General features: G+C 36.5%; 1 protein-coding gene across 1 annotated transcript in view; it reads left to right on the forward strand.

The window, feature by feature from the left end:
• CCDC171 (coiled-coil domain containing 171) overlaps positions 1-27,230 on the forward strand; it is a 188,511-nt gene that overhangs the window by 41,375 nt on the left and 119,906 nt on the right. The window contains exons 8-11 of the mRNA XM_015564717.1: positions 15,803-15,895; positions 17,177-17,337; positions 19,967-20,105; positions 26,809-26,911. Coding sequence (XP_015420203.1) covers positions 15,803-15,895; positions 17,177-17,337; positions 19,967-20,105; positions 26,809-26,911 — 496 coding nt within the window. The remainder of the gene's footprint in view (positions 1-15,802; positions 15,896-17,176; positions 17,338-19,966; positions 20,106-26,808; positions 26,912-27,230) is intronic.

Here is a 27,230-nt window from a genome sequence, read left to right on the forward strand (position 1 = left end):
ATCGATCAGCTGCCTCATGCACACCCCCTACTGGGGATGTGCCCACAACCAACGTACATGCCCTTGACCGAAATCGAACTTGGGACCCTTGAGTCCGCAGGCCGACGTGCTATCCACTGAGCCAAACCGGTTAGGACTAGCTACTGATAAACATTTTAATTAATCTTGAGAGAGATTGAATTTATTTGTTAATTCGACTTCTTTTTAAAATTCCCTTTTGCTTGGTGGGAAATTAAATATTTTACTAGATAGCCCTTGCTGGTTTGGCTCAGTAGATAGAGTGTCAGACAATGGACTGAAGGCTCCTGGGTTCAATTCCAGTCAAGGGCACATGTCTGGGTTATAGGCTCCATCTCTGGCCCTGGTCAGGTGCATGCAGGGTGCAGGAGACAACCAATTGATGTGTCTCTCTGACATCGATGTTTCTCTCTCTGTGTCTCCCCCTCCTTTCCACTCCTTCTAAAAGTCAATAGAAAAATATCCTTGGATGAGAATTAACCAAAAAAAGGTAAAAAAAAAAATTGTTTTTACTAAGTATAGAAGTTTTCCTAACATAACTTACAACTATTATTAGGAAAAGAAACCTTTATAAAGAGTATTTGCTGATAAAATGCTACAGGTACTCTCATTAAACATACTGTGTCATTTAATTTTGTTTTGGGAATTTTAACCAAAGAAATATATAAAGGCAAGAACAGCAATAAGAATTACAATTTTTAGAAAGAAGGAGGTCTGATTTTTATTATTATAGATATATTTATAACCTTTAATAGTCAAGAAAATTAACTTTAAAATTATTAATGCTAGTAAGAATATTTAGCTAGGAGGCCAGAAAGAAAATAATATCCTATATAATAAAAGGCTCATATACACATCAACCAAATGGCGGAACGACTGGTTGCTATGATGCGGACTGACCACCCGGGGGCAGATGCTCAATACAGGAGCTGCCCCCTGGTGGTCAGTGCACTTCCACAGGAGGAGTGCAGCTCAGCCAGAAGCCAGGCTCTAAGGGGAGTGGGCCTAAACCGTCAGTTGGACATCCTCTAAGGGCTCCTGGAGGGCAAGAGGGTGCAGGCTGGGCTGAGGGACTTCCTGAGTGCATGAATTTTGTGTACCGGGCCTCTAGTCCTATGTAATAAAGAGGGAATATGCTAATTGACTCTCATTCCATCACAAAGATGGCAGTGCCCACAGCCAATAAGGAGGGAATATGGTAATTGACTGCCTCGCCCTCAAATATGGCAGTGCCTATAGCCAATAAGGAGGGAATATGCTAATTGACTGCCACTCCCTCAAAGATGGCGGCACCCACAGCCACAAGATGGCAGCGCTCAGTCCCCACAGCCCTCCAGCCACCCAGGACCACCTGAGACTCAGGTAACCAGGGTCGGCCGAGGCTTGCACTGCTGGCAGTGGGAGCAGCAGAGGTGTGATGGGACGTCGCCTTCCTCTGATCACCAGGTCGCCTCCCCCCCCGGAGGGCTCCCGGACTGTGAAGGGGCAGGCTGGGCTGAGGGACCCCCCCTCCAGTGCATGAATTTTCATGCACCGGGCCTCTAGTATGATAATAATTATGTTTATACTAGAGGCCCGGTGCATGAATTCATGCTTGTATGGGGTCCCTCAGGTTGGCCTGCAGAGATTGGGCCCCAGCTTGCGCCCCCAGCCTCACAGCCCCATAGCCCCACAGCCCCTCCTGGCACCCTGCCTTGGCCTGGCGTCACCTGCTCACCTGCTCCACCATCCCGTCTCGGTCCCACTCTCATTTGGGCCCATTGGGGCCTGTAGCACTTCTGCTGCTGCCTGCTGCCAGCACCGTGTCCCCGACGCCTGCCATGTTCCATGCTATCCCCTGGTGGTCAGTGCACGTCATAGCGAGTGGTCGAACTCCCTGTCTCCACCTGCTGTCTGTCCTGGGTCCCTCAGCCTGGCCTGTCCCCTCAGTCTCGGTCAGACAACTGCTCAAGGGGACAATTTGCATATTAGGCTTTTATTATAAAGGATTATTACATACTAGCAATAATCAGAAAATAAAATACTAAAAAAGTTTTTTTCACCACAGTGACAAAATAGTAATACAATTAAGAACAAATACATTAAAAATTATGAAATTTAACTGATAGTCTTAAAAGAAAATGGCAAGACATTTTATGGACATTTAACCTTGTAAAGACAAAAATTGTCCCCAGCTTATATTATGGGTTAAAGCTGTTCGAACGAAAACTTTAATGGAATTATTTTGGGAAGACAGATTCTGAAATTCATGTGAAAGACTAAAGAGCCAGATGAGAATATTAAAACATTTTGATTATTTATGAGTGGGGACTTATATTATCAGAAGTGAATACATACTGTAAAGCTTCAGTGACATATCAGTTGTCATTTTTGGTTATATGCAACAGAAACCAACTTTGGTTAACTAAAGAAGGGACTTCAGTGGAAGAATATGGGAATCTTATTCACAGGATCAGAAGGCACACTGTGAGGAATCAAGCTCAGAAAGCATGAGCCCCAGACCTTCTCTAAGGGTCTCTGAAGCAGAAAAGATGGATGAATTTGGGGTAAACTGGTATCAATAATTTTCACTCAAAAGTAACTTTATTCAAAAGTTACAAAATCCAGGAAGAGAGCATTTGATTGAAAGAAGTCATTTGCCCCAAATAAATCCCTCTCAGTTCTACTAAAATTAAAGCCCAAATACATTCTTACAGAGAAAATCAGGGTGCTGGTACCATAAAAAGGGAAAAGATTGTTGTGTGGCCAAAAAGTACAATAACTTCAAGACTAGACTGTCTATTTTTCATTAGTACTACTTTTAAAAATTTTTGTTTTTTAATTACAGTTTAGATTTAGTCTTATTTTTTAATTCATTTCAGATGTACAGCATAGGGGTTAGACAACCATATCTACTTTATAAAGTGATACCTCTGATATTTCAAGTCCCTACCTGGTGCCATACATAGTTATTACAGTATTATTGGTTATATTTCCTATGTTATACTTTAAATCCCTGTGACTATTTTGTAACTACCAATTTACTTCTTTACTTCTAGACCCCTTCACCTTCTTTTACCCAGGCCCCACCCCTCCTCCTTTCTGGCAATCATTGGTCTGTTCTCTGTATCCATGAATCTGTTTCAATTTTGTTTGTTCATTTAATTTTTTTTTTTTTTAGATTCTACATATAATTGAAATCATATGGTACTTGCCTTTCTCTGTCTGACTTTACTCACTTAGCATAATACCCACTAAGTTTTTCATGCTATTGCAAATGGTAAAATTTCATTTTATTTTTATGGTCAAGTAATATTCCATTGCATATATGTACCTCCACATTTTTATCCACTGGTCTACTGATGAGCACTCGGGATGCTTCCATATCTCGGCTATTGTAATAATCCTGCAGTGAACATAGGGGTGCATATATTCTTTCAAATTAGTGTTTAGGGTCTCTTTGCAAATATACCCAGAAATGGAATTGCTGGGTCATTTTTAATTTTTTTGAGGAACCTTCATATTGTTTTCGATAGTGGCTGTACCAATCTGCAGTCCTACCAACAGTGCACGAGGGTTTTCTTTTCTTCACATCACTTGTTTTTTGCTGATTTATTGATGATATCCATTCTGACAGGTGTGAGATGATATCTGGTAGTTTTAATTTGCATTTCTCCGATGACTAGTGACATTGAGCATTTTTTCATATGTCTATTGGCCATCTGTATGTCCTCTTTGGAGAAGTATAAGTCCTCTCTCCGCTTTTTAATTGGATTGTTTGTTTTTATGGGGTGTTGAGTTTTATAAGTTCTTTATAAATTTTGGATGTTAACCCCTTATGAGATATTTCACTGGCAAATATCTTCTCCCATTCAATAGTTTGTAAGAACAAACCAATAGAACAGAATTGAAAGGCCAATAGTAGATTTGTAAGATATTTATAAAAATCTAATATATTAAGCCTTGGCCAGGTGGCTCAGTTTGTTGGAGTGTCATCTCGTACATCAAAAGATTTCAGGTTCAATTCCTGATCAGGGTACATACATAGGTTGCAAGTTCTACCCCCTGTCGGATAAAAAAATTTAGTATATTAAGATATTTCAATCTGTTAGGATACGACAGATTATTCAGTGAATCATGTTGAAACAATTGGTTAACCATTTGGTACAAAATAAAATTAGATTCCTATCTTACATCATAGTCTAAAATAAATTCCAGTTGGATTAAAAAGAGTGAAATATTAAAAATGATGTTAAACTAAGAAGAAGAAAATTGGGATTAATTTTCTCTGTTCTCTTAGTGCTATGTGATTTACTACTAATCATAAAACGCAGTGGAACAAAGTAATAAAGAAATAGATTTATGGCTTTGACTATGAAAATTAATATCATATGTAAGTGAAACCCTCCACTAAAGACAAAGATAAATGCGAAAAATATTTACAGCAAAGGGTAAATATATTTCTATTTCTATGTCGCTATATCTCTGAGCAAGCTGCAAATAACATTACCCTTTACTCAGCTGGCAAAGAATGCAAGTGGAGTAGATTAGGGAGAGAGGAGTTTGGTTTTAGATATGTAAACTGACATGCTCATTAGACATCCAAGTGGAGATGTTGAGTAGGCAGTTGAATATGTGAGTATTGATCTTAGGAAGTCTTAATGTAGGGACGATAAGGAGATGTGTGCCAAATATTTCATTGGGAAATTTTGAAATGTTATGAGTTATATAGGTCTTTTCTCTGTTTCTTTAGTTTCTGCAAAGGGTGATCTGCTAGTTTCGCTTTTGGTGGTTATAAAATGGAAGAAGGAAATGGAGGGAGAGTCTGGGTATCATGTTGTTCAGTAGCAGACTTTGCCGTGGTTTCAGTCTTGTGTACCCCTCTCCTTGCCCCCTCCCTGTGTATCTCTCTGTCCATGGGCCTCTGGTTCAGAGTCACACTCTCCAGATAATAAACCTCCAGTTAGTGCAGTGGTTCTGGAGAGGTATTTTCTGGCTATTTGGGGTGCAGGTAGATGCCTGGAAGTTAAACTTGTCATATTGATGATATTAAAAACCCCCAACAACTTGGAGTTATAGTTTACATGCTACAAATTAACTTATTTATAGTGTATCATTCAGTGTTTTTTAGTATATTCACAGAGTTGTGCAACTGTCACTATATTTATTTTTAGAATGTTTTCACCTCAATAAGAAACTCCATACCAAATAGCCATGACTCTCCTATTTCCCCTTCTCTCTCAACCCTAAGCAACCATTAATCTACTTTCTGCATTTATAAATCATTAATCTACGTTTTTCTTTTATAGATTTGCCTATTTTGGATATTTCATATTAATGGAATCATGCAATATTTGGTAATTTGTTATGGACTTTTTTCACTTAGCATGATGTTTTCGGGATTCATCCATATTGTATCATATAGCAGTACTTTATTCTTTTTTATTACTGAATAATATTCCATTGTATTGTATACCACATTTTGTTTATTGCTTCATCAGTTGATGGACATTTGTGTTGTTTCTACCTTTTGGCTATTATGAGTAATATCTCTGTGTACATTTGTGTACAAGTTTTTGTGTGGACATGTTTTCAGTTCTCTTGGATATATAGTTAGGAGTGGAATTACTGGATCATGTGCTAACTCCATGTTTAGCTTTTTGAGGAACTATCAGACCATTTTGCACAGCAGTGGTACCATTTTACACTTCGTGATTTGCATCTCTCCAATGACTAATGATGTTGAATATCATTTTATGTGATTATTGGTCATTTGTATATTGTTGGAGAAATATCTCTTTAGCTCCACTGTCCATTTTTAAGGGGTTATTTGTATCATATGAATGTAGGATGTCAATAATAGGGGAAAGTGGGTGTGGGGTATATAAAGTCAAATGTGAACTTGGCAAAGATAAAATTATTCACATTCTTATCACACATGGTCTAATTTTACGTAAGGTTAGAGAACCAATAAAAATGAGATTATATTCTAAATAATATTTGTTAGCTTACTCGTCACTTGTGTTGAACATTTTTCAGGCCAATAAATTCAGTAATATATCATCATATTTTACATAATCATTTAAAATATGTAGTTTGTGGATGGCCTATTAAAAAAAAAGGCATAGAGGGACTCTCTGGCTTCTTAGTCTGGCGGAGTTGGGCCACGGCCACTTTGTAGCAGGTTTGGGGTAAGAGCTGGTCCCAGACCAACTTTGGGCCTGGGGAATTTGTCTTCAACACCTGTGGGGGTGCAGCGGCCTGAGTTCTAAGCTCATGTTGAGACTACAGGTCCAAGTCATTGCAACTGGAATGCTGTGGTGCTGATATTTTAACTGACTTATACCAACTATCACTCTACTCTTTACAACGCACAAATAGTCTTCTATAACTTGTGGCAGCCATGTGTCCGTGCATCATCACAGAAGTTAGAGCAGTACCGAAGTGCTGATGGTAAAAGGGCAGTGTAGCAGTTGCTTTCTATTCATCTTTTAATTCTCACAACTCTATGAAGTTGATACTATTCTCTAATTTTACAGGTGAAGCAACAGGTTTGGTATTGATTCAAGATCCCATCACTAGGCGTAGCCCTGCATAAGAAGCCTCACATGTAACTTTTTGGCTGTGTGACCCCTTATCTCTCTTGAGATTTAGTGTCCTGGTGTAACAGTAGAAATATTTAAACAGGTTAAATATTTCTCCCATCTTTTGGGGACGAGACCATAGTCGTGCTATTAAGAACATAAGCTCTTCACAGCATTTAATTACATAGAACCTACAGACGTTCTCCAAAATTTGATACGAAGGGAGCATGTGTCCTCATATTGGGTGTTTTCTATGAATGTGGCACAATGAGCTGTCAGAAGGGGCCTGAAGGACACCATGGTGCTGGGTTGTTAGAATAGAAAGCACTGGAGCTGATGAGGAAGGTTTTCACACGGGAAGAATGGGCTGCAGCACGATGAACAGAGCCCAGTGTGTGCTAGAAGTTCTTGCTGTTGCCTGGCTCTGAATGTCTACACAGACCTCATTTTCCAGAAGTCTTAAATAAAGGTATTCAATATTCAAAAAAAAAGGAATAGAGTTAAAGTTCTGAATATACTTAGAATTTAAGAAAATCATTTAGAAGTCACATTAGGATGCTGGAAAACCCTCTGATCATCACTGAACACATTTTAATTGTCTTAGAGGTGTGAAAAAGTACTAGGTAACAGTGATTTCTTTTTTGTTGATAAAATGCGTGGTAAGCTAATTTAGACTCCATTGAGGAAATATCTAATGCCTAAACTTTAGGATTTGTTTTTATAAGTTAGTATTGATTTATTCCTTACAAAATATTTACTTGCCCCAATTTTTTTTTTATTGATTGATGTTGCAAATATGAAATTGTTTCAGGGTAGTTTTATTTTATGTGTGTATGCTTTTTTTTTTTAAGCTACTCTGTAAATACTTTTACTATTACCTGGTCTCTGCTTTTGAAGAATTTGAAGTTTTGAGGGTAATCCAGATAGTCTCTTTTATTCATTTTATAAGAATTTTATAAATAGACAGGTATAGTCCTTTGACCTATCTATGATTCTTCACCCTTAAAAAGTTTACTTGATATTTTAGGGAATATATTTTGTATTGGCTATTTGTCCAGATGATGACATAATAAAGGAGAAGGTAAATTTTTTTTTTTTTTTAAATATATTTTATTGATTTTTTACAGAGAGGAAGGGAGAGAGACGGAGAGAGATAGAGTTAGAAACATCAATCAGCTGCCTCCTGCACACCCACCACTGGGGATGTGCCCGCAACCCAGGTACATGCCCTTGACCGGAATCGAACCTGGGACCTTTCAGTCCACAAGCCGACGCTCTATCCACTGAGCCAAACCGGTTTCGGCGAGAAGGTAAATTTTTGAAGAGCATTTAATTCTGGTTTTTATATTCAATTGTGGAGACATTAACTACTAGTAATTCTAGGTACTTAAGAAATTGTCAGTGGTATCTAAAAAAAAGGTTTTTATTGATTTTTTTTTTGAGAGAGAGAGAGAAGAAGAGAGAGGGATAGGGAGATAGAAAAATTGATGAGAAAGAAACATTAATTGGCTGTCTCCTGCACACCCTCTACTGGGGATCAAGCCCACAACCCAGGCATATGCCCTGACCGGAATCAAACCGGTGACCTCTTGGTTCATGGGTTGACACTTACCCACTGAACCACACCATCAGGGCTGCAGTGGTATTTTTAAAAAAGGATTATGGGATAATAATAGAGAAGGAAAATTGTTAAAATTTTAATTAACTAGAATACATTATATAATGTCAGTAATACCAGGCTAAAGCAACAAATATAGTAGACATTTAGTCTAATAAATATTTTAAACTTTAGTGAAGCTTTTCAATAGTTGCATTTCATAAAAGAGTGATTTCTTTATGTGCTTGGACCAAAGAAGTTCATATATATTTTAAATCTGATACGGTAAATACGATTGTGTGGCTTAATCATCCTAACATGAATCAATGGTTTCTTAAATTAAAAAAGCAAACAAACTCCCAATCCAATTTCATAAATGTGGTGCTGGATCCCCAGAACCAAGGGAAAAGTGAACTGCAAAAAGAAATACCCATGGCTTTTATAAACCTTCCTACAACTAGGGGAGGTATTTTTTTTTTTTTATCATGGGAAATAAGCTTAACTCAATAAGAAAAGAGAAAAGAGAAGATGCAAACCTAATTCTGAGAGAACAGAAGATCTTGTGAAGATTATAGCGGAGAGAAAAGTCTTTGCAAATAAGTGCCGAATTGCTTCTGTCAGTCATAGTCTATATTGTAGTAATATAAAGGGTAAAATGTAGCTGTCTTCTCTACCTGTATACTCCACTCAAGTGAAAAAGGAAAAGAAAAATGAATCTTACTTTTCATATTGTCCATGAAGGCAACTTCATGGGATTCATCTTTGTAAAGCCAGCATGTGTTTGTAGGAATTATTTTTAAAAACCTATTTGTGTTGATTACTAGCAATAAAGTGGGTAAATGATGAAATCACTTGGTTTATATAATTGTGCTTATAAGTATTGTACATTTTCATATTTGTGTTTATAATGGGTTATCAGATTGTAAACTCATTAAAAAATGTGTTAAATGCTTAAGTTTTTGTTGCCAGAAAAGGTTTTTAAAAATGATTTGTAAAGATGCCAAATTAATTACCATGCTAATGAGAATTTGTGGTCTATGAAGTCTGTTCCTGAAATTTCCTAGTTTTATTACCAGGTTTTTATACCTAAAACTAATAGAAAACTTTTCCCCCTATTAAACTACTTTTCTTTGTATCTATCTATCATCTATCTATCTATCTATCTATCTATCTATCTATCTATCTATCTATATCTATCTATCTATCTATCTATCTATCTATCTATCTATCTCCCTATCTATTTTCATTGCCATTTATTCCCGTCTATGTCCTCTTCCACCCTCCCCCTATTTTACAATTTGAGCGGTATATTTCATTACTCATTTCTTGTGAATAAAAAAAGTTGCTGTGTTCTCCAATTTATTGCTGTAGTCATCCTGCTGCCTTCATATGTCCATTCTGAAACTCTTAAGGCTCTGATTATTTGCCATCCTCAGTGACGGACAGGTTTCTCTCCTCTAACCGCACAGTTAACCATGGTTAAGGCCCATCGGCACATAGCGCTCTGAATATCTGTACACTCAGCTGTTTCTTGAGATTGCTATGTAATTTTAGAGTGAGGAGTGCTTTAAGTGAGCCTATTTATAAAAAATAACCTACAGGATTCTGGAAAACAAGTGTGATTTGGCCATTAATAAAAGTTACAAATTAATTGTAATTTATGGCAGAGAATTATAAGGAATGTCCCTTAGAGGCAAATCAGTTTTCATTTGTGACACAGATCTTTTTTTCTTATTTGTAATGGAAGTGCTTATAGGTGTGTCAGCACCCCTTTTGGCCTCATGATAAGAGCTGAGGATCTAGTATGGGATCTAGCATATGGTAGGTACTATTTAAATGTTCCATTTTCTGTTTTGGTTACCTGTATAGTAAATATCAATGAGATGATCATGAAAAGTTGCAAACCTGTTCATTTGTTTTTAATAATCTTCTAAACATTTTTGTAGAGTAGTATTTGCTTGATGGGATTGAAAATAAATATAACATATTTGGATTTCTGTGAAGGTAGAGTTCAGTGGATTGGATTTCCCTGATCTGGAGGTCAGCTATTCACTTTTACACAGCAGTTCCAAGTCACAAAAGACGCATTAATTTTCTCCTCACTAGAATTGTTTTTCTCATATATTGTGCTGGCTACATGCAAAATAAGAGAGCTACTTTTAAAAATATCCAAATCTTCAAATAAGAATTCCTTATAAAGGTTTAAAATATTATGTGCTATATTTTATTGACCTGTTTTATAAAACATAGCATATTGTTGTGTCAAATGACAAAATACACATGACACTTCTTTGAAAAGTGTGGCATATTAATATTCAGTTATAGGATTGATATAATCAATGATGTTAATGTAAGTACACTCTCTTTTGTAGATGTGCCACTTAGCAATATCAGTGCTTAAAAAAAGAGTCCATATTAAAGGTCAGACTAATTGAATAACAAATATTCCTTTTTAAGTTCTTTGATTAGGACAAGGATGATAAATAGTAAAGGACCCATAGATTATTCTTAGTTATAACCCTTTCCCACCCCCCATTTATGAGTCAGGTTAAGTGGCATGATACCATGGTGCTTCTGTTTTTCAAGTACTTGTTAAATTACTTAGAGACTTTGGTAATAAAAGTCTTTTTTGATAATAAAAATCCCTTGATATCTTCAGTTTAAGGGCTTAAAGTGCAGTAACTACACTTTTCCCCATACATAGGTAGGGAATAAGTATTATAATTACTTATTAATGCACATATAATAAATTAGTTATGGTCACTAAAATATAACAAAATATCCTTACCACTAAAGTAACCATTATAGACTTAGTCTGTGATGAGTAAGTCTCTTAGAATCATCTTTTTGAATATGGATTATTACCATATTGGTTATTTGCAAAAATGTCCATTAATGGAAATAGCAGGTGATAAAATCTGGAAAAACAGTTAAATACACAGCCACTTTCTATTTAGATAGCTGTTGACATTCTGGGGTAAACTTTGTGCAACTGTTTGGAAACAGTGCCACCTCATATACTACAGAGAAATTCCTAACTAGTTGGTACTTGTATGATATTTCCTTCCCTATTTTTACTTTCTATATTTTTAAATGCACTTTTAATTGATCTAAATGACTCAGCAAGATGAGTAACCATTTCCGCCCCTAATCTGTTAGACTCGTATCCTGGACAGCATTGAGAAAGAGGGTGTATTTCATTATTTCACTTAATCTATGGTGTGAGAAAAACAAGGCATGGTATCAGTTTAGAGGAAAAGTGTGGCTGACAGCCAGATCCAGTCCCTGTATTCCATATTTCTTCTTTAGTTTTCTTTTTTCCTTTTTAATTTGTAAATAAAAGCTTATGATGTAAGCTTTCATGGCATCTTCCTTGGAAGCCCCTTTCAGCTCATTTCAGGTTTCCCACTTGGCCTTGCCTTGGAGGTCCAGCATCCAGTGGCTTGTTTGTAGTGGCGGTAGGTGAACAAGCATCTCCTTGTCTGAGGGCTTGGTCTTGTGCTTTAACATCCTCAGCGACTTTGTGAGACTCCGCCTGAGACATGCTAGTGGGGTTGGTTGCAAGGATTCCAGGGAGCTTGTGGAGGCGGCGATGAGCAGGAAGCAGGATCCCATTTTTCTCGTCCATTTTAGTGGACTAAATTTTGTATATCAGAGTTTTACTGCTTGACTAATTCTTTTCAGTTCACATATATCCTCTGAGCTGGGTATGTTCTATTTGAGGAGAAAATAATGTAGTAGGTGCTTTTTTTTGGTCCAGCCTTTCAGCAAATGCATTGTACACATGTTTTCATAACTTTTGTGAAACTTTGGAACAGGTCCATGGGAGCCATGGGAACAAATGTGTGGAGAACAAATGTCTCAATATATTTGGTTAATTCTGTTGCTGAATTGGAGCCTGCAGCTCATGCCCTGTGTTATGCTAAGACAACATGTACCACAGGGTTGGACAGGAGACATCAATCTCTGTATTTCCGTATTCAGATAATGAATACTCAGTTTTCTTAAGTGCAGATTACCTAATTGGGCTTAGTGTGATTTAATGAGACATGTCATAAAAAAAAAGGTATGGTGAACATTTAGTATTTACTGAAATAAAAATCTCTTGGCAGTACATTGCAGTAGGAAAGGACATCAGAACCAGCGAATGAAGAATAAATTATGTGACTGTTGTGTTATATAAGTAACTCTGCTGTGCATAGTGTTAGGGAACAGACATGTATAGTGTAATACTTGTATTACAGGCAAACCTTTATATAGCTAAATTGACTTGTGGTATATATGAATTTGTGTTGGATTTTGTGTTTTAATATGACTTCCATTATGTTTTATGCCCTTACTTTGTTGATTACATTAGGATTGGATACTGATGAGACAGTTTATGATTGTTGTGCTGCTTAATCTTAGGCAGTATTATTGGGAAAAACATTTTGTGAATAGCATGTTGATGTTCCTCTAGCACCCTCTGCTGGATATAAGGATTAATTCACCAGACTAGAAGATTTAAAAATACATTTATTAGCAGGGCTGCTTTAACTTAATAATGTCTATCCACAAAACCCACTTTTGGAATGACTTAGCTTAAAGATTTGAATATATTTTTGCTTTCCTCACTGATGAATTGATAGTTTTAGTAATAATAAACATTTTTAAAACTCATTTTCTTCTGGCTATTTCATTCAAAGTAGGAAAGTCTGAAAATAAAGATATGACCTCTCATTTATTATTTCAACCCATTTTGTTTTGGTAGACCGGCACAGGAAAAACAACCCATTCTTGACTTGGAGTGAAAATTAGGTGACTAATTAATATGACACAACATATACATAAAAAATGAAAAGAAGACTGTTGATTCTTTTATCATGGAGTAACTGAATATTCCATATTTTAATAAAATATAAGACTACTATTTTGATAGAGAAACTTATGTATATGCTTTTTGAAATCTAAAAAAATATATTAGCTTTGTTAAACTGGTTTCTTCCCTCTACCTGCCTTTCTGGTTCTAATCCTTTATTCTCAATGTCTATGGGCTGTTTTCTTGTGACTGGTTAGACTTCTTCTAACTCATAGAACCCAAAACAAGCATACTGAAGACTGAGAAAGTCGACTATAATTCTTTAAGGACAGAAACTTTATCTTGTGGTGTTTACATTATTTTTTCTTTTTTGTACTGGTATTGGATCCACCTCAGGTAATGCTCATTTCAAAATCTGAGTAAACGTTAAAGTTTCTCTGTAGTAGCAGGTACCATGCATAACTTATACCTACAATCAATGGGGATCCCTTGTTCCAAGGATTCAAAGGCAGCACTTATAGGGCATTTTTCCCCCCCAGAAACTGAGAAGTGGCTGTCACTTCTTTGACATTGTCTTTGGTTCTGACACTCAGGAATTATTTTTATTTTTCAATTGAGAAATACTTCATATATCATAACATTAACCTTTTTAAAGTACATAATTCAGTGGTTTCTAGTATAATCCCAAAGTTATGCAGCATTGCCATTGTCTAATTCCAGAATATTCTCATCACTCCAGTAAGAAACTTCATGTCCATTAGCAGACACTCCTCATTCTTTCCTTTGCCCCTAGTTACTAGGAAAGTGTAACTAACACACTTTCTGTATCTGTTGATTTGCTGACTCTGGACATTTCATATAAATGAAGCCATACAAAATACAACATGTGGTCTTTTGTGTCTGAGCTCTTACACTTGACATACGTTTTCGAGGTTCCTGTAAGTTGTAGCATGTATTGGTACTGAATTCCTTTTTATGGCTGAGTAATATTCCATTGTATGGATATATCACAGTTTGTTTATCCTTTCAACCAATTGATGGTCATTTAGGTTGTGCCCACTTTTGGCTATTATGGAAAATGCTGTATGAACATTTTGTGTGTAAGTTTTTGTTTAAACATGTTTTCATTTCTCTTTGCTTATGCTCAAAAAAATGTATGCACAATTTGAATCATTAATTCTAAGGTGTTAAATCTGAAAAGAAAGAAAAACATCATTGGAGCTATCAGCTGTTGTGTGTATTCATTTTTTTGGGACGCCCTATATATCTACATGGAAACACACTCAATGTCATTAACCATTAGGGAGATGTGAACTAAAACTAAAATGAGATACTATTACATGCCTATTTGAATGAACCATCCGTGGGCAAACTACAGCCCGCGGGCCGAATCCGGCCCGTTTGGAATGAATAAAACTATTGAAAAAAAAGACTGTACCCTTTTATGTAATGATGTTTACTTTGAATTTATATTAGTTCACACAAACACTCCATCCATGCTTTTCTTCCGGCCCTCCGGTCCAGTTTAAGAACCCACTGTGGCCCCCGAGTCAAAAAGTTTGCCCACCCCTGGATTCCTCCTCTCCCCCCAAAAAGACACACAAAAATGACCATGTCAAGTGTTGGTGCTGATGTATAAAATAGGAAACAATATGAAAAACAGTTTGGCAGTTTCATAAAAATTAAACATACACCTACCATTTGACCCAGTCATTGCACTCTTCACTATTTACCCCAGAGGAGTGAAAGTGTCTGTCCATACAAATGCTCGTAACAGTTTCAGTTGTAACTTCCCAAACTGGAAACAGCGCCATTGCCCATCAGCAGATGAGCAGATACACCACTGGGAATGAACTATTGCTATGTGTAACCACATGAATGAATCTTAAAATAATTATGCTGGGGAAAAGGCAAATAATCAAGTGTTCACGCTGTATGATTCAATTTATGTAAAATTCCAGAAAATGTAAATTGACCTGTAGTGACAAAGAACAGATCAGCAGCTATTTCAGGATAGGCATGCAGTGGGCAGCACTGGATGGAGGAATTACCAAGGGCCATAAGGAATCTTCAAGGGATAATAGAAATAGTTCTTGTCTTGATTATGACAGTGATTTCTTGGGTGTCTCTGTGTATCAAAACATCAAAGTATACATGTTCAATACTTGTAGTTTATTATATGTAAATTATTCCTTAATAAAAAGGAAAAAGCAAGTAAGCTCTGGAACAGACTTTCTGAGCATGATTTTTCCATGAATTAAAGAAAGATTTTTATTGATTTCAGAAAGGAAGGTAGAGGGAGAGAGAGATAGAAACTTCAATGATGAGAGAGAAAGATTGATTGGCTGCCTTCTGCACGCCCCACACTGGGGATGGAGCCTGCAACCTGTGCCCTGACTGGAAATCGAACTGGTTCATAGGTTGATGCTCAACCACTGAGCCATGCCAGCTGGGCTACACGAATTTTTAAAAATACATATATTTTAATGATTTTTACAGAGAGGAAGGGAAAGGGATAGAGAGTTAGAAACATCGATCAGCTGCCTCCTGCACACCCCACACTGGGGATGTGCCCGCAACCAAAGTACATGCCTTTGACCGCAGTCGAACTTGGGACCTTTCAGTTTGCAGGCCGATGCTCTATCCACTGAGCCAAACCAGTCAGGGCGGGCTACACGAATTTTTAACATGACTTTTACACTCCTGCAAAGTAAAGAAGAGAGGCCATGGTAATTTAAAGTGTTAATTACAATTCTAGGCTATAGTCAACCATATCCACTTTAAATATTGATGTTTATTTAAAACAAACTTCTAATTTGTTTTCAGGCGACTACACTAAGAGTGAGGAAATTAGAAGAAAATATTGAAGCAGAAAGAGCAGCACATTTGGAATCAAAATTTAACTCTGAAATTATTCAGGTAAAATGTGAACAAATTTTTTGTATGGGTTTTACTAAGCTGGGAAAACAGCATTATACTCAGAGAACCAAGGTGTGCATTTAGAATGGGTAGCATATTGTTAAGACACTCATTATCCTATTTACTATAAGGGTATAGTCTTTCCTGCATTAGAGGAGGAGTTTGCATAGTTCAGCGCACAGGCCAGATTTCACTGCCTGTTCTTGTGAATTTTTATCTCGTCTACTTTTATGCTATAGTGGTGAAGTGGAGCTGTTGCAACAGATATCTCATGGCCTGCAGAGTCCAAAATATTTATCATCTGGCCAGAAAGATTTGCTGATCAGAGTGTTCTTTTTATCCACAGTAATGGGATGAATTTATTTTGGAAAACATTAAAAATATGCGACTTTATTTATTGAGTGTTTATCCTGTACATATTGCCTATCAGTGTATTAAAAGTTGCAGGTATAAAAAGCGAAGGAGCTTCTTTTGGCACTTACATTCCATCACCAGAAATACTATGTAGATATATAGATAGATGAAGAGATAAAAATATGAAATACTAAAATTCTATGGGAACATAATAAAGAGAAGGATTAAATCTGAGAGGGGAATTAAAATGAAGGCATCCAGGAATAAAAAGATGTGTTAACTTTCTTAGGCTTATGAAGATGTAATGATGTTTCTCAAACAGGGGAAGAATAATTGCGTTTAGTTAAAAAAACACACACTACATTTATTATATTTTAGAAAAGGAGTGTCAGTGGAGTAGGAGGTCAAAATTAGGCACTTGGATGGGGCAGGTTATATCATATCCAACTTTACTTTTCCTTAGCATAGTTAACTATTCTGCTACTCTTCCTCGCTTTCATTAAACATGTTGAGAAAGCCCTGGCCAGTGCGGCTCAGTTGGTTGGGCGTTCTCCAATGCACCAGAAGGTTGCCTGTTGGATTCCTGGTCAGGGAAAATGCTGGGGTTGTGGGCTCGATCCCTGGTAGGGGGCAAGGAGGAGGCAACCAATCAATATTCTGCTTTCACATGGATTTTTTTTTGTCTCTCCCTCTCCCTTCGTCTCTCTAAAAATCAATTTAAAAAAATCTTTAAACAACAGCAGCAAACAAACTTGTTGAGAAAGGGGATAAACTGTCTTTTCTCTATTTCCCTTTTTAAACCAAAGCAGAAAGAAAGAAGTGTTTGATGGATGATAATCTGCTGTTGATAAAGTATTCTACTCAATTTGAGATGGATGCTACTAGCATTTCCTTGCTCGCTTTAATTACTTTTCTCTCATCTGGCAGTTGCGGATTCGAGACCTTGAAGGAGCTTTGCAGGTAGAAAAGGCCAGCCAAGCAGAAGCTGTTGCTGATTTGGAAATGATCAAGAATGAGTTCAGAGAAGTTGAAAGTGCATATGAGCGAGAAAAGCATAATGCACAAGAGAGCTTTGCAAAACTAAGTTTGTAAGTGTCTTACATAAAATTCTCTAAGTTTATGAAACCAATGTAAGTGTGAATGTTAGATATAGCTCCCATTAATGTCAGTGGTGGACTGGGGGTGAAGGACTTCATAAACGATAACTACGCTTCCCTGTACAGGTAAATATGGAAATGCTCTTGGATTTTTAAGTATCATAGCTGTTCCAAGTAGTCTCAGGAATGCAGTTCTTACACTAGAAAGTAAATGTATTAATGCATTTTATATGATCTCTGATGAGATAATACAGTATCTTTAAAGACCTTTATTTCTAGGCCACCTAAAATGGTCTGTGAAGAGATGGATAATGTTTGAGATTTTCTCAAACTGCAGAAATAATAGTAGGAGTAATCTATACTAGTGACTAGTATGTATGCTTACTTCCAGCCCAGCATTGCATGGTTTCCCTTAATTTATATAACACCTTAAGACAGCGGTTCTCAACCTGTGGGTCGCGACCCCTTTGGGGGTTGAACGACCCTTTCACAGGGGTCGCCTAAGACCATTGGAAAACACATATATAAACAGTGGTTCTCAACCTTCCTAATGCCGCAACCCTTTAATACAGTTCCTCATGTTGTGGTGACCCCCAACTATAAAATTATTTTCGTTGCTACTTCATAACTGTAATTTTGCTACTGTTATGAATCGAAATGTAAATATATGATATGGAGAATGTATTTTCATTGTTACAAATTGAACATAATTAAAGCATAGTGATTAATCACAAAAACAATATGTAATTATATAGGTGTTTTCTGATGGTCTTAGGTGACCCCTGTTTGATACCCAAAGTGGTCGCGACCCACAGGTTGGCAAACCACAGGTTGAGAACCGCTGCCTTAAGAGGTAGCTACTCTTCTTACTTCCGTTTTACAGAGGTGGAAATTGAGGCTTAACGAGGGTAAGGACATACAGGTAATAAGTGGCAGATCATGATCTTTCTGACTAATTTTAACCTTTTTTAATCCAACAGCCTTTTATCTGGAATGTTCTGTGGGATGCTTTAAGAAATTTATACTTTTTAAATATGTTCCCCCCAAAAGCCATTAGTAAACATTTTATTTTTTTAAATTTATTTATTTTAATTAGTAAACATTTTAAATTATTTTCTCCTATTTTCCCACCATTGGTATGGACATGATAATGGGTTGGCAATTAGAGCTATGTATTTATTTTTAATGTTTGTTTCTATTTATGACAAGTAGTTCATGGTTTTCCATTTACAGAAGTAATATAAATATTCCTTTTACAATACTTAATTTAACTTAAAGTATTATTTCAGTAGTAGTAATTATTATGAGTATGGCAGAAATCATAAAGATGGCACTTGAAAGACAGAGTTTGAAAATTTTTAAAACTCTTTCACTGTGATTACCTTTATTAGTAATGCTTGTAATATTTTCAACCAGTCATTAAAAAAAATCTTTATTGTTGAAAGTATTACATGTTTCCCTTTTCCCCCCTTTGACTTCTCCTAGCCCACCCCCACCCCAGGCCTTCAGAGACATTAGAAGCATGGAACAGACTGTCCAATCTCAGAGAACTTGTATGCATTATGTGCATAACCTCCGGACTCAGCCAGTAATTTTTTTTAAAAAAATTTTAATTGATTTCAGAGAGGAAGGGAGAGGGAGAGAGAGATAGAAACACCAATGATAAGAGAAAATCATGGACCAAGCTGCCTCCTACACACCCCTAACTGGGAATCAAATCGTGGCCTCCTGGTTCATAGGTCAGCCGTTGAACCACACTGGCTGGGCTGTTGTTACATTCTTAGCTGAGCTCTAAAAAAATAATAGAATGGGAATCTGGTAGGAAAGAAGGTATCTTTCCTACTTCTACCTTCTTTTTTCTTCCTTTCTTGCCTAAACCCTCCATCTTTTTTTTTTTTTTCAAATTTTATTTTTTATATTGGAATTCCCAAAGGCAGGGGCTCCCATTTATCTTCAGCACGCTCCTGCCCTACTCATTTCCCGTGGGTGGGGCTGTTGGCAGAAGCATGGGAACCAACACCTTCGGGTTGTGCATGAGATTCCTGGCAGCAAGAGGATGGGCTCATTTCAATGGACTCACTTTGGATTTTATTTATAAAAAAACCCAAATAACAGTTGCATTAATTTTATATTTGCTAAGTAACAATAATTTTTAATTGAAAATTTTAATAAAAAATTTATTGTTGACAATGCTACAGATGTACCCCACCTCCCCAATATTGCCCCCCTCCACCCAGACCCTGCTCCACCCCAAACTTTTCCACACTATTGTCTGTATATATGGGTTAGGTATATATACATATATTGGTATATTCTTTGGTTAATCTCTTCCCATCCTCTTTACTCTCCTTCCCTCTGAGATCTGTCGTCCTGTTCCATACATCCATGCCTGTGGACCAAATCAACACTAAACATATCTTGCTTGTACAGTTGGGCATATACAAATATCTGCTAACAAAAGATATTTAAGAATGTGCAACCCTTTTTATTTGCAAAAATAGGAGGTGACCTAGTAAAGCCCTTTGTCTTGAAAGTACACCTGCCACTTGTCTGAAAGGTGTATAATAGGACTTGATAAAAGCATATTTGAAAAACTTGCTCCAACACTTTAACTTTTCAGATTAGAAAGAGAGTATTTTTCCAAAAACAAGAAACTAAATGAAGAGATTGAGGAGCAGAAGAAAGTAATTACAGACCTTTCAAAGAGACTTCAGTATAATGAAAAAAGTTGCAGTGAATTACAGGAAGAACTTGTAATGGTAAGGATAAAAACCCTATGGCAATTATTTTATTGGGTCATATTTGATGTTTAACAGGCTTTTTCTCACAGCATGCTATGAGATAATAGTATGAAAGTAATTTTAGTGACATTGATATAAAATTTCAAAACTAGATATGCTGATTACAACTAAGATGTACATAATAATACCTCTCTTTTGTGGAATTATTGGGAAAACGAATTGAATTTGTGAAAACCGAATCATAGAATGTTTTAAAATTTATTCTGTGGTTTTTACTTATCTTTTCATTTATTTTTAGGTGCATAAAACAATGTTACCTAGGTGAATGGGGGGGGGCGTGTATCAGGATTTATAATTAACAGATCTAATGAGTTAAAAGACTCCCTTTTGTAATGATTTTGTACCTGATGACTTTGTTTCCATTCCGCAATAAACTAGCTTTCACACCATCACCAAGTTTGTCTTTTTAAAATATTGATCTGTTCTTGTCACCCTTTATTAAAAAAACCATCAATGTCTCTGTATTGCTTTCAGAATAAAGTCCAGCTTCTTGTCTAAGGCCCTTTTCTTTGGGCTCCATGTGAACTTCTCCAGCTTCTCCTTCTGCCATTGCCTTACTCCAGCCACAGTAGAGTCCTTGGCTTCCTAAACGCATAGGCATGATCATATCTTCTTGCTTTTTTTAAAAAAAATATATTTTATTGATTTTTTACAGAGAGAAAGGGAGAGGGACAGAGAGTTAGAAACATCGATGAGAGAGAAACATCGATCAGCCGCCTCCTAGGGGATGTGCCCACAACCCAGGTACATGCTCATGACTGGAATTGAACCCGGGACCTCTCAGTCCGCAGGCCGACGCTCCATCCACTGAGCCAAACCAGTTTCGGCATATCTTCTTGCTTTTATTCAAGTTGTCTTTTTCTTTGTCCCACATTGATTAAAATGCTCCCTCTCTTTTTTTCTATTTACAAGTTCCTGTATATCCTTTAACACTCTGCTCTGATAACCTTGCAACCTGCGAAGCTATCCATCATTCCCTCTTTCCCGACTTTATTATCCGCCTTAACTGAGAATCCTGCTTCTTCCCACTTTGTATTTCTTTAGTACTTTGTTTAGCATCTTTAAAATAGTACTCACCAAAATCTGATGTGTCCTAAAAATTGCAAATGCATTGAGTTTAACTTAAATCATCCCATATGCCAAGATTACACTATGGTACTTGGCCTCAAGAAACATATGTCAGGTGGATTTAAACTGGAATCTAACCAAGACCTCTTGGTTCATAGGTCAGCCACTGAGCCACACTGGCTGGGCTGATGCAACATACTCCTACTCTGCAGTTTGCTGGGAACCCTAACAGAGAGGGCACAAGGTGTACAGTAATGCCCTATTTCCTCTTCGGTTACTTCAATTTCAAGCAAATCTCATAACTCTTAGTGATATCAGTTATTGAGGGAAATAAGTGTTTTTTCTCCTTGTTAAAAAACTTTGGGTTATAGCAAGAAGTGGTGGCCAAATCAATGCTGTCCAGGTTAAGAGGTAAAGATGGTATAAAATTGAAACGCTGTAATTTTCAAATGATCCAGTTTTATATACATTCTTCACTCAACTCAAGATAGTCAATGTGTTCTGATCTAGGGGTTGATATTGTTTCCTCTGTGATTGAATTTGTTGTTTAAGTATTTGGGATGTGGGGTTTAAGAAAGTTTAGAGCTCTCTGGATAGCATACTCTGGTGCCTGTTAGGTGCTACCCTGAATTTCATGGGCTGTTCCATTTCTTAACTCCTGATTCAGGAAGCGGAGTCAGTGGTGGATAAAAACATGTCAGAGTTATTGAGCTGAGTCTTGGATTTGGTCTGCTTCCTTATTGGACACCATACTAAATAGTTTAGAACGGGGGTCCTCAAACGATGGCCCACGGGCCACATGCAAATATAAATATTTTATTTGTTCCCATTTTGTTTTTTTACTTCAAAATAAGATATGTGCAGTGTGCATAGGAATTTGTTCATAGTGTTTTTTTAAACTATAGTCCGGCCCTCCAACGGTCTAAGGGACAGTGAACTGGCCCCCTGTTCAAAAAGTTTGAGGACCCCTGGTTTAGAAGGTGAGCAACAGTGATAACTGGGAATGGAACAGCAAAGAATACAGTCGCCAATATAAGTTGCATGCATCCTCCCTCCCAATTCTAGCCTTCCGGCACTCCGCTGACTAGATACAAAATAAAAGAAGACCTCTGAGGTATGGGCGCTTTGTGGTTTAAAAAATTTACCTGATGCCAACAGGTTTTTATTTTTTAACATTTAAAAGTTGGTAAATGATCTGAAATAAGGTAAATTGTAGCTTACAGCAACCTCTGTCTGCTTGTGTGGGCCCTTGGCAGTCATCCTATAAAACACTATTGTTTTATCATAATGATGAAGATTGTGGGTTATTTCCTCAAAGCTTGATGCATTACTAAAAGCAGTTGAAAATCTGTGAGTAGTTCTTTGCTGAGGAGCTAAAGGGATGTTCAAAAAACTTATTCAGCTTGCAGCCTAAATGATTTGCAGTTTATATGGTTCAACCTAACTATTGTTTTCTCTTCATTTTTCATTTCACTTAACCCTCTAACTTCATGTCTTATTTTCTTCCATCTTTCTGTTTTCTTTTCCTCCTCTTTTTTTCCCTTTACTATTTCTAGCTCTCTCTTTTAACTTGTTTTGTTTTATGCTTATTGGAACTGTTGCTCTCTACCTCTCTACCTGACTATAGTATGAAATTTTAAAATTATTTAATGAAAATTTATTTAATGGAAATAGTATTACACTAAATAGTAAGTACAGTTTTTAAAATAAAGATATTTTTCCTAAAATATTTTTGTTGTATGTATTCTCATATTGCCTTTTTTCCCCTTTCAATAGATTAGTGGATTTTGGGAGCGGGTTTTTAAAATTTGTTCTATGAAGAGATATCTGTCAAATTAAAATGTTTAAACCACAGGAAATGGAGTTTTTCTATTTTTGCATCCTCAAAGTCTAGCTGTTATTTTTGCCTTGAATTCATAATTGTTTTTGACTGAAGAGAAAATGACTGAGGAAGCTTTTACCTTTTGTTTTGGAAATGGAACTTTGTTTTAATGACATTTCATGACCCTGTGTACCATAGTGTGTCTTTCCCATAGTCATATTTCTTTTGAACATAATAGTTCCAGTATTTTATAGAATATAGATGGGAAGCAGCAATTACCTACAGGTAATTTTTCTCTCCCTTTGAGGTAACAGCTTGTTTTCTAGTTTAAGTCATGTTCATGGTCATTATTCAACTCTTGGTTTTTATTTTCTCTGTTGCATTGCAAGAGAAGATTAAAGCCTCTTTCCTCTATAGGTTTGCTAGTAAGATAAAAGTATTAATAATATGCAAAGACTTAAGGAAGTTTTGAGACTTAAAAATAACAATTGTAAAAAAAATGTAATAACAATTGTATGATATAGTATATTATAGCTTTTTAGAGCTGGAAGAGGCCATAGAGTTCATCTTGGTCAGGATACACAAGGTATTAATAAACCAGTTGGAAAACGATAGCTCCTCAGTGTCAAGAGATATAATACAAATATAGAACATAATTTTGGAAAAGTCAAAAATTTAAAACCCAGTTGATTTTAATTACTCTTTTCTTTTAATGAAATTAATAATTAAAGTTGTGATTAGTCAATGAATAGTATATTATTATCTTGAATGTCACAGAATTAATAGAATTTCAACATTGGACACCTAAGGATTTAACAAAATTAGTTTTGTATTCTGTGTTATACAGTATTGAATTTGACTCTAAAAGGTTTTGATTAAAATGGAACTATTAATTTTAAACCTATGAGTTTAATAATGATTTAATCAAGCACTAAATAAAACAATTTCTAGTTGAGACTGCTCAGTGATCATGCTTATTAAGGTCCAGAGGCTCAGTAGGTCGGTTGGGTTTTTTTGTCATTACTGTGAGTTTTTTATCTGCTTCTCTTGAAGCTGGGGAGCTATCATTTTCAAATTGGTATTATTAGAACTTGCTTTGTGCTTTCTACGATGAAATTTTTTAAAGTCCATCATTTCTTGAGATTTGTTTTTCTGCCACTCAGTAATATTTAGTTACAGCTCTAGGAGAGATCATATATTGGAAAGGGAATTCTAGTTCTCATGAGGTTTTGCTCAAAGAATATTTATTCTCTGAAGAACTTGTGATTGAAAATGGTCAAGTATATATATATTTTCCCTATACTTTGGGGGCTTGGCTTATTATATAATGATAATGATTGCTAGCATTAGATAGAATTTGGGAAAGTGCTTTGATTGCCATGCTTTGTGGTAAAGTTAATGCTTCTTGATAATATTCTGTTTCAAATAATCTATTGGGTTTGCTTTAGAAGGACATGCTTCTGGTTTTATAGGAGGCATTCGAAACTATTGGGCTAAAAATACTCTATTCTGAATTTTACTAAAAATGTGTTGATTCCTGTTTTCACCCAGAGTAATAGTATTTATACATGAGCATTGTTTTTGATTCTATAAATATCACTTTCTGTCTCTCTTAATATTTCTTAAAAATTTAATATTAAGTAATATTCATTAAATATGTGTATTTGTATTTAAATGCTTATTACATGTCTGGCTTTCTAAATTTATAATGTTAGTATAAAGCTTTTTGAAATTTATTTTTACACAAATTATTAAGTATCTGAAAATTCAAATCTCATTTTTGACCTGTGAAAAAGTAAAATGCTACTGTGTGTGTGTGTGTGTGTGTGTGTGTGAGAGAGAGAGAGAGAGAGAGAGAGAGAGTGAGAGAGAGAGAAAGAGAGAGGAGAAGGGGTATGTCAAGGCCCTTTATTCAAATTAGAAGGTACAATCTACTGACAAATAAATTAATTGTAAAGGCACATAAGGGAGGGTGATATTTCATTATATGAGATATTAGCTATCATAAATAGTATCAAAGGAAAAGCTGCAGATAGTGACGATTGTGAAAGCTAACCAGATCAAATTCAGCTCAGCTGAGCAAGCTCTCCTTCAGTCCTTACAAATGCACTGGGTATGCAGTGGTAGCCACTAGGTGGGAGATCGTATGAGAAGGCGAGAGCTGTGGAGCAAATGGGTGTGATGTTGATTACAGGTTCCAGAGCTCCCCTGGCTTTACTCAGAATTCCTTTGTAATGGCTTAAAATATATTCAAATTAAAAGTTCAGAAACTCACTAGAGTTAAAAAATGTTCAGAACTGTTTCAAAAGTTCAAACATCTATAGGAGAGAGAAAAACATTGATTGGCTGTGTTTGCATGTGCTCCAAATGGGGATTAAACCTGCAACCTAGGCATGGGCCATGACTAGAAATCAAACCCTCAACTCTTCGTTGTACGGGACAATGCTCCAACCAACCAAGCCACCTGGTCAGGGCGCTAAACTTATTCTTTATGTCACATGGTAAAACATGTTAATCAAAAATTAGAAACTTAGTATTTTATCTTTGGTTGGCACTTTGTTTTTAACCCAAGGGTTTTGTTTATTTAGGTGATATATTCTGCTTTCATTCTAGAATTTCTTGCTCATCAAAAAGCTATTAAGAGCCTAGCCAGGTGGCTTGGTTGGTTGGAAAGTCATCCCGTACACCAAAAAACAAACAAACAAACAAAAAGCTCTTTTCTCTCCCCTCATCAGACACTCTCAAGGCAGGCTTCAGGTGATATCTGTAGATGATTTCCAAACCTATCCCTGCTCTTTCCTACTGAGCTTTGCACCATTATGTCCAGATGCTTCCCATATTTTTCTACCTTACTTGTTCTTTGTTAGTTCAAAAATATTTATTTAGGACCATTTATTTAGGCATTGTGCTTTTGCTGGGTGTGTGTTCAAGGTACCTCCATTGTAGTATGATCAAAATAGAATTCATGACTGGTACTTCCTGCCATAAACAAGCAAGCAAACAAATAAAAATAAGCAAACAAAAACAGCCAAAATAAGACTTTTTCTCCTTCACTGTCCTCACTCATCTACTGAAATTGGCCCAGTTCTCTTAACCTAAAAACTTGGGATCACTCTTGGCCTCTCCTTTCATCTGAACACTTTCCCAGTCTAATCCAGTCCAATCCAATCCAATCCAATCCAATCCAATCCAGTCTAGTCCAGTCCAGTCCAGTGCAGTCCAGTGCAGTGCAGTCCATCCCAGCCCAGCCCAGCCCAATTAACATCATCTAATCCAATACAGTGTTACCAAGGTCTGGCCATTCTACTGCCTAAGCTTCCACCACCTCTTAAGTAGACTGTTACAGTTCCTTCCAATTGGTCTTACTGCATTCATTCTTGACCACTGTCTGGCAGTTTGTCACATGACTGCCAGCGTGATCTTTTAAAGTGTTTGTTAATTTCTGTTTCTCAGTTTTCTTATCTGTAAAATTGGTATGATAAAGGCCCTTCCCTCATAGGGTTGTTGTAAAAGTAAAAAGAATTACTATGTATAAAATATAATAGTGCCAGGCACTAAAGCCTCAGTAAATTGTTAAGTGAGACCTTATCCAATATTACATTAAGCCAAGTAAAAGGCATGATTAAGACAGAAAGAGGTTTATTAATAATGGACTTGAATGGGGTTATTATTAGCTGGTTTATCCTTAATTGTGCTATGTATGTTCACACACAAAATCTGCAGCTCTTATGCATGACCTTATTATGTGTAATTTTTTTTCTTAATTAAAAGGCTAAGAAGCACCAGGCCTTCCTAGTAGAGACATGTGAAAATAATGTGAAAGAATTGGAATCGATCGTGGACAGCTTTACTGTGTCGGGCCAGTGTACATCAGGTTAGTTGAAGGTATAAAATGACAGATGCATCTGTCAGTGTTCCAAAGTCACTGCGTTTTGGGAATTCTGCAGATGCCTCTTATGGTCCCTCATCTCAACATGTTTTGATTTGATGACATGATAAGAACAGTCCTCACAGCAGTCAGTTGGCCTGGCTGGCTGAGAAAGGGTGACGGAATGTGGACCTGCTGTTGTCCTCCCAGAACTTGATTTACAAGTATCGGGGTCTGTATGATTGGACAGACAAGGGCTCACTGCTGTGTTCTGAAACCAACTGAGAGAAAAGTCCTTACAGTATACCTGCAAGGGAAGCAGATG

This window comes from Myotis davidii, unplaced genomic scaffold (assembly GCF_000327345.1).
Source record: "Myotis davidii unplaced genomic scaffold, ASM32734v1 scaffold197, whole genome shotgun sequence".
In the NCBI taxonomy this organism is placed as follows: domain Eukaryota; kingdom Metazoa; phylum Chordata; class Mammalia; order Chiroptera; family Vespertilionidae; genus Myotis; species Myotis davidii.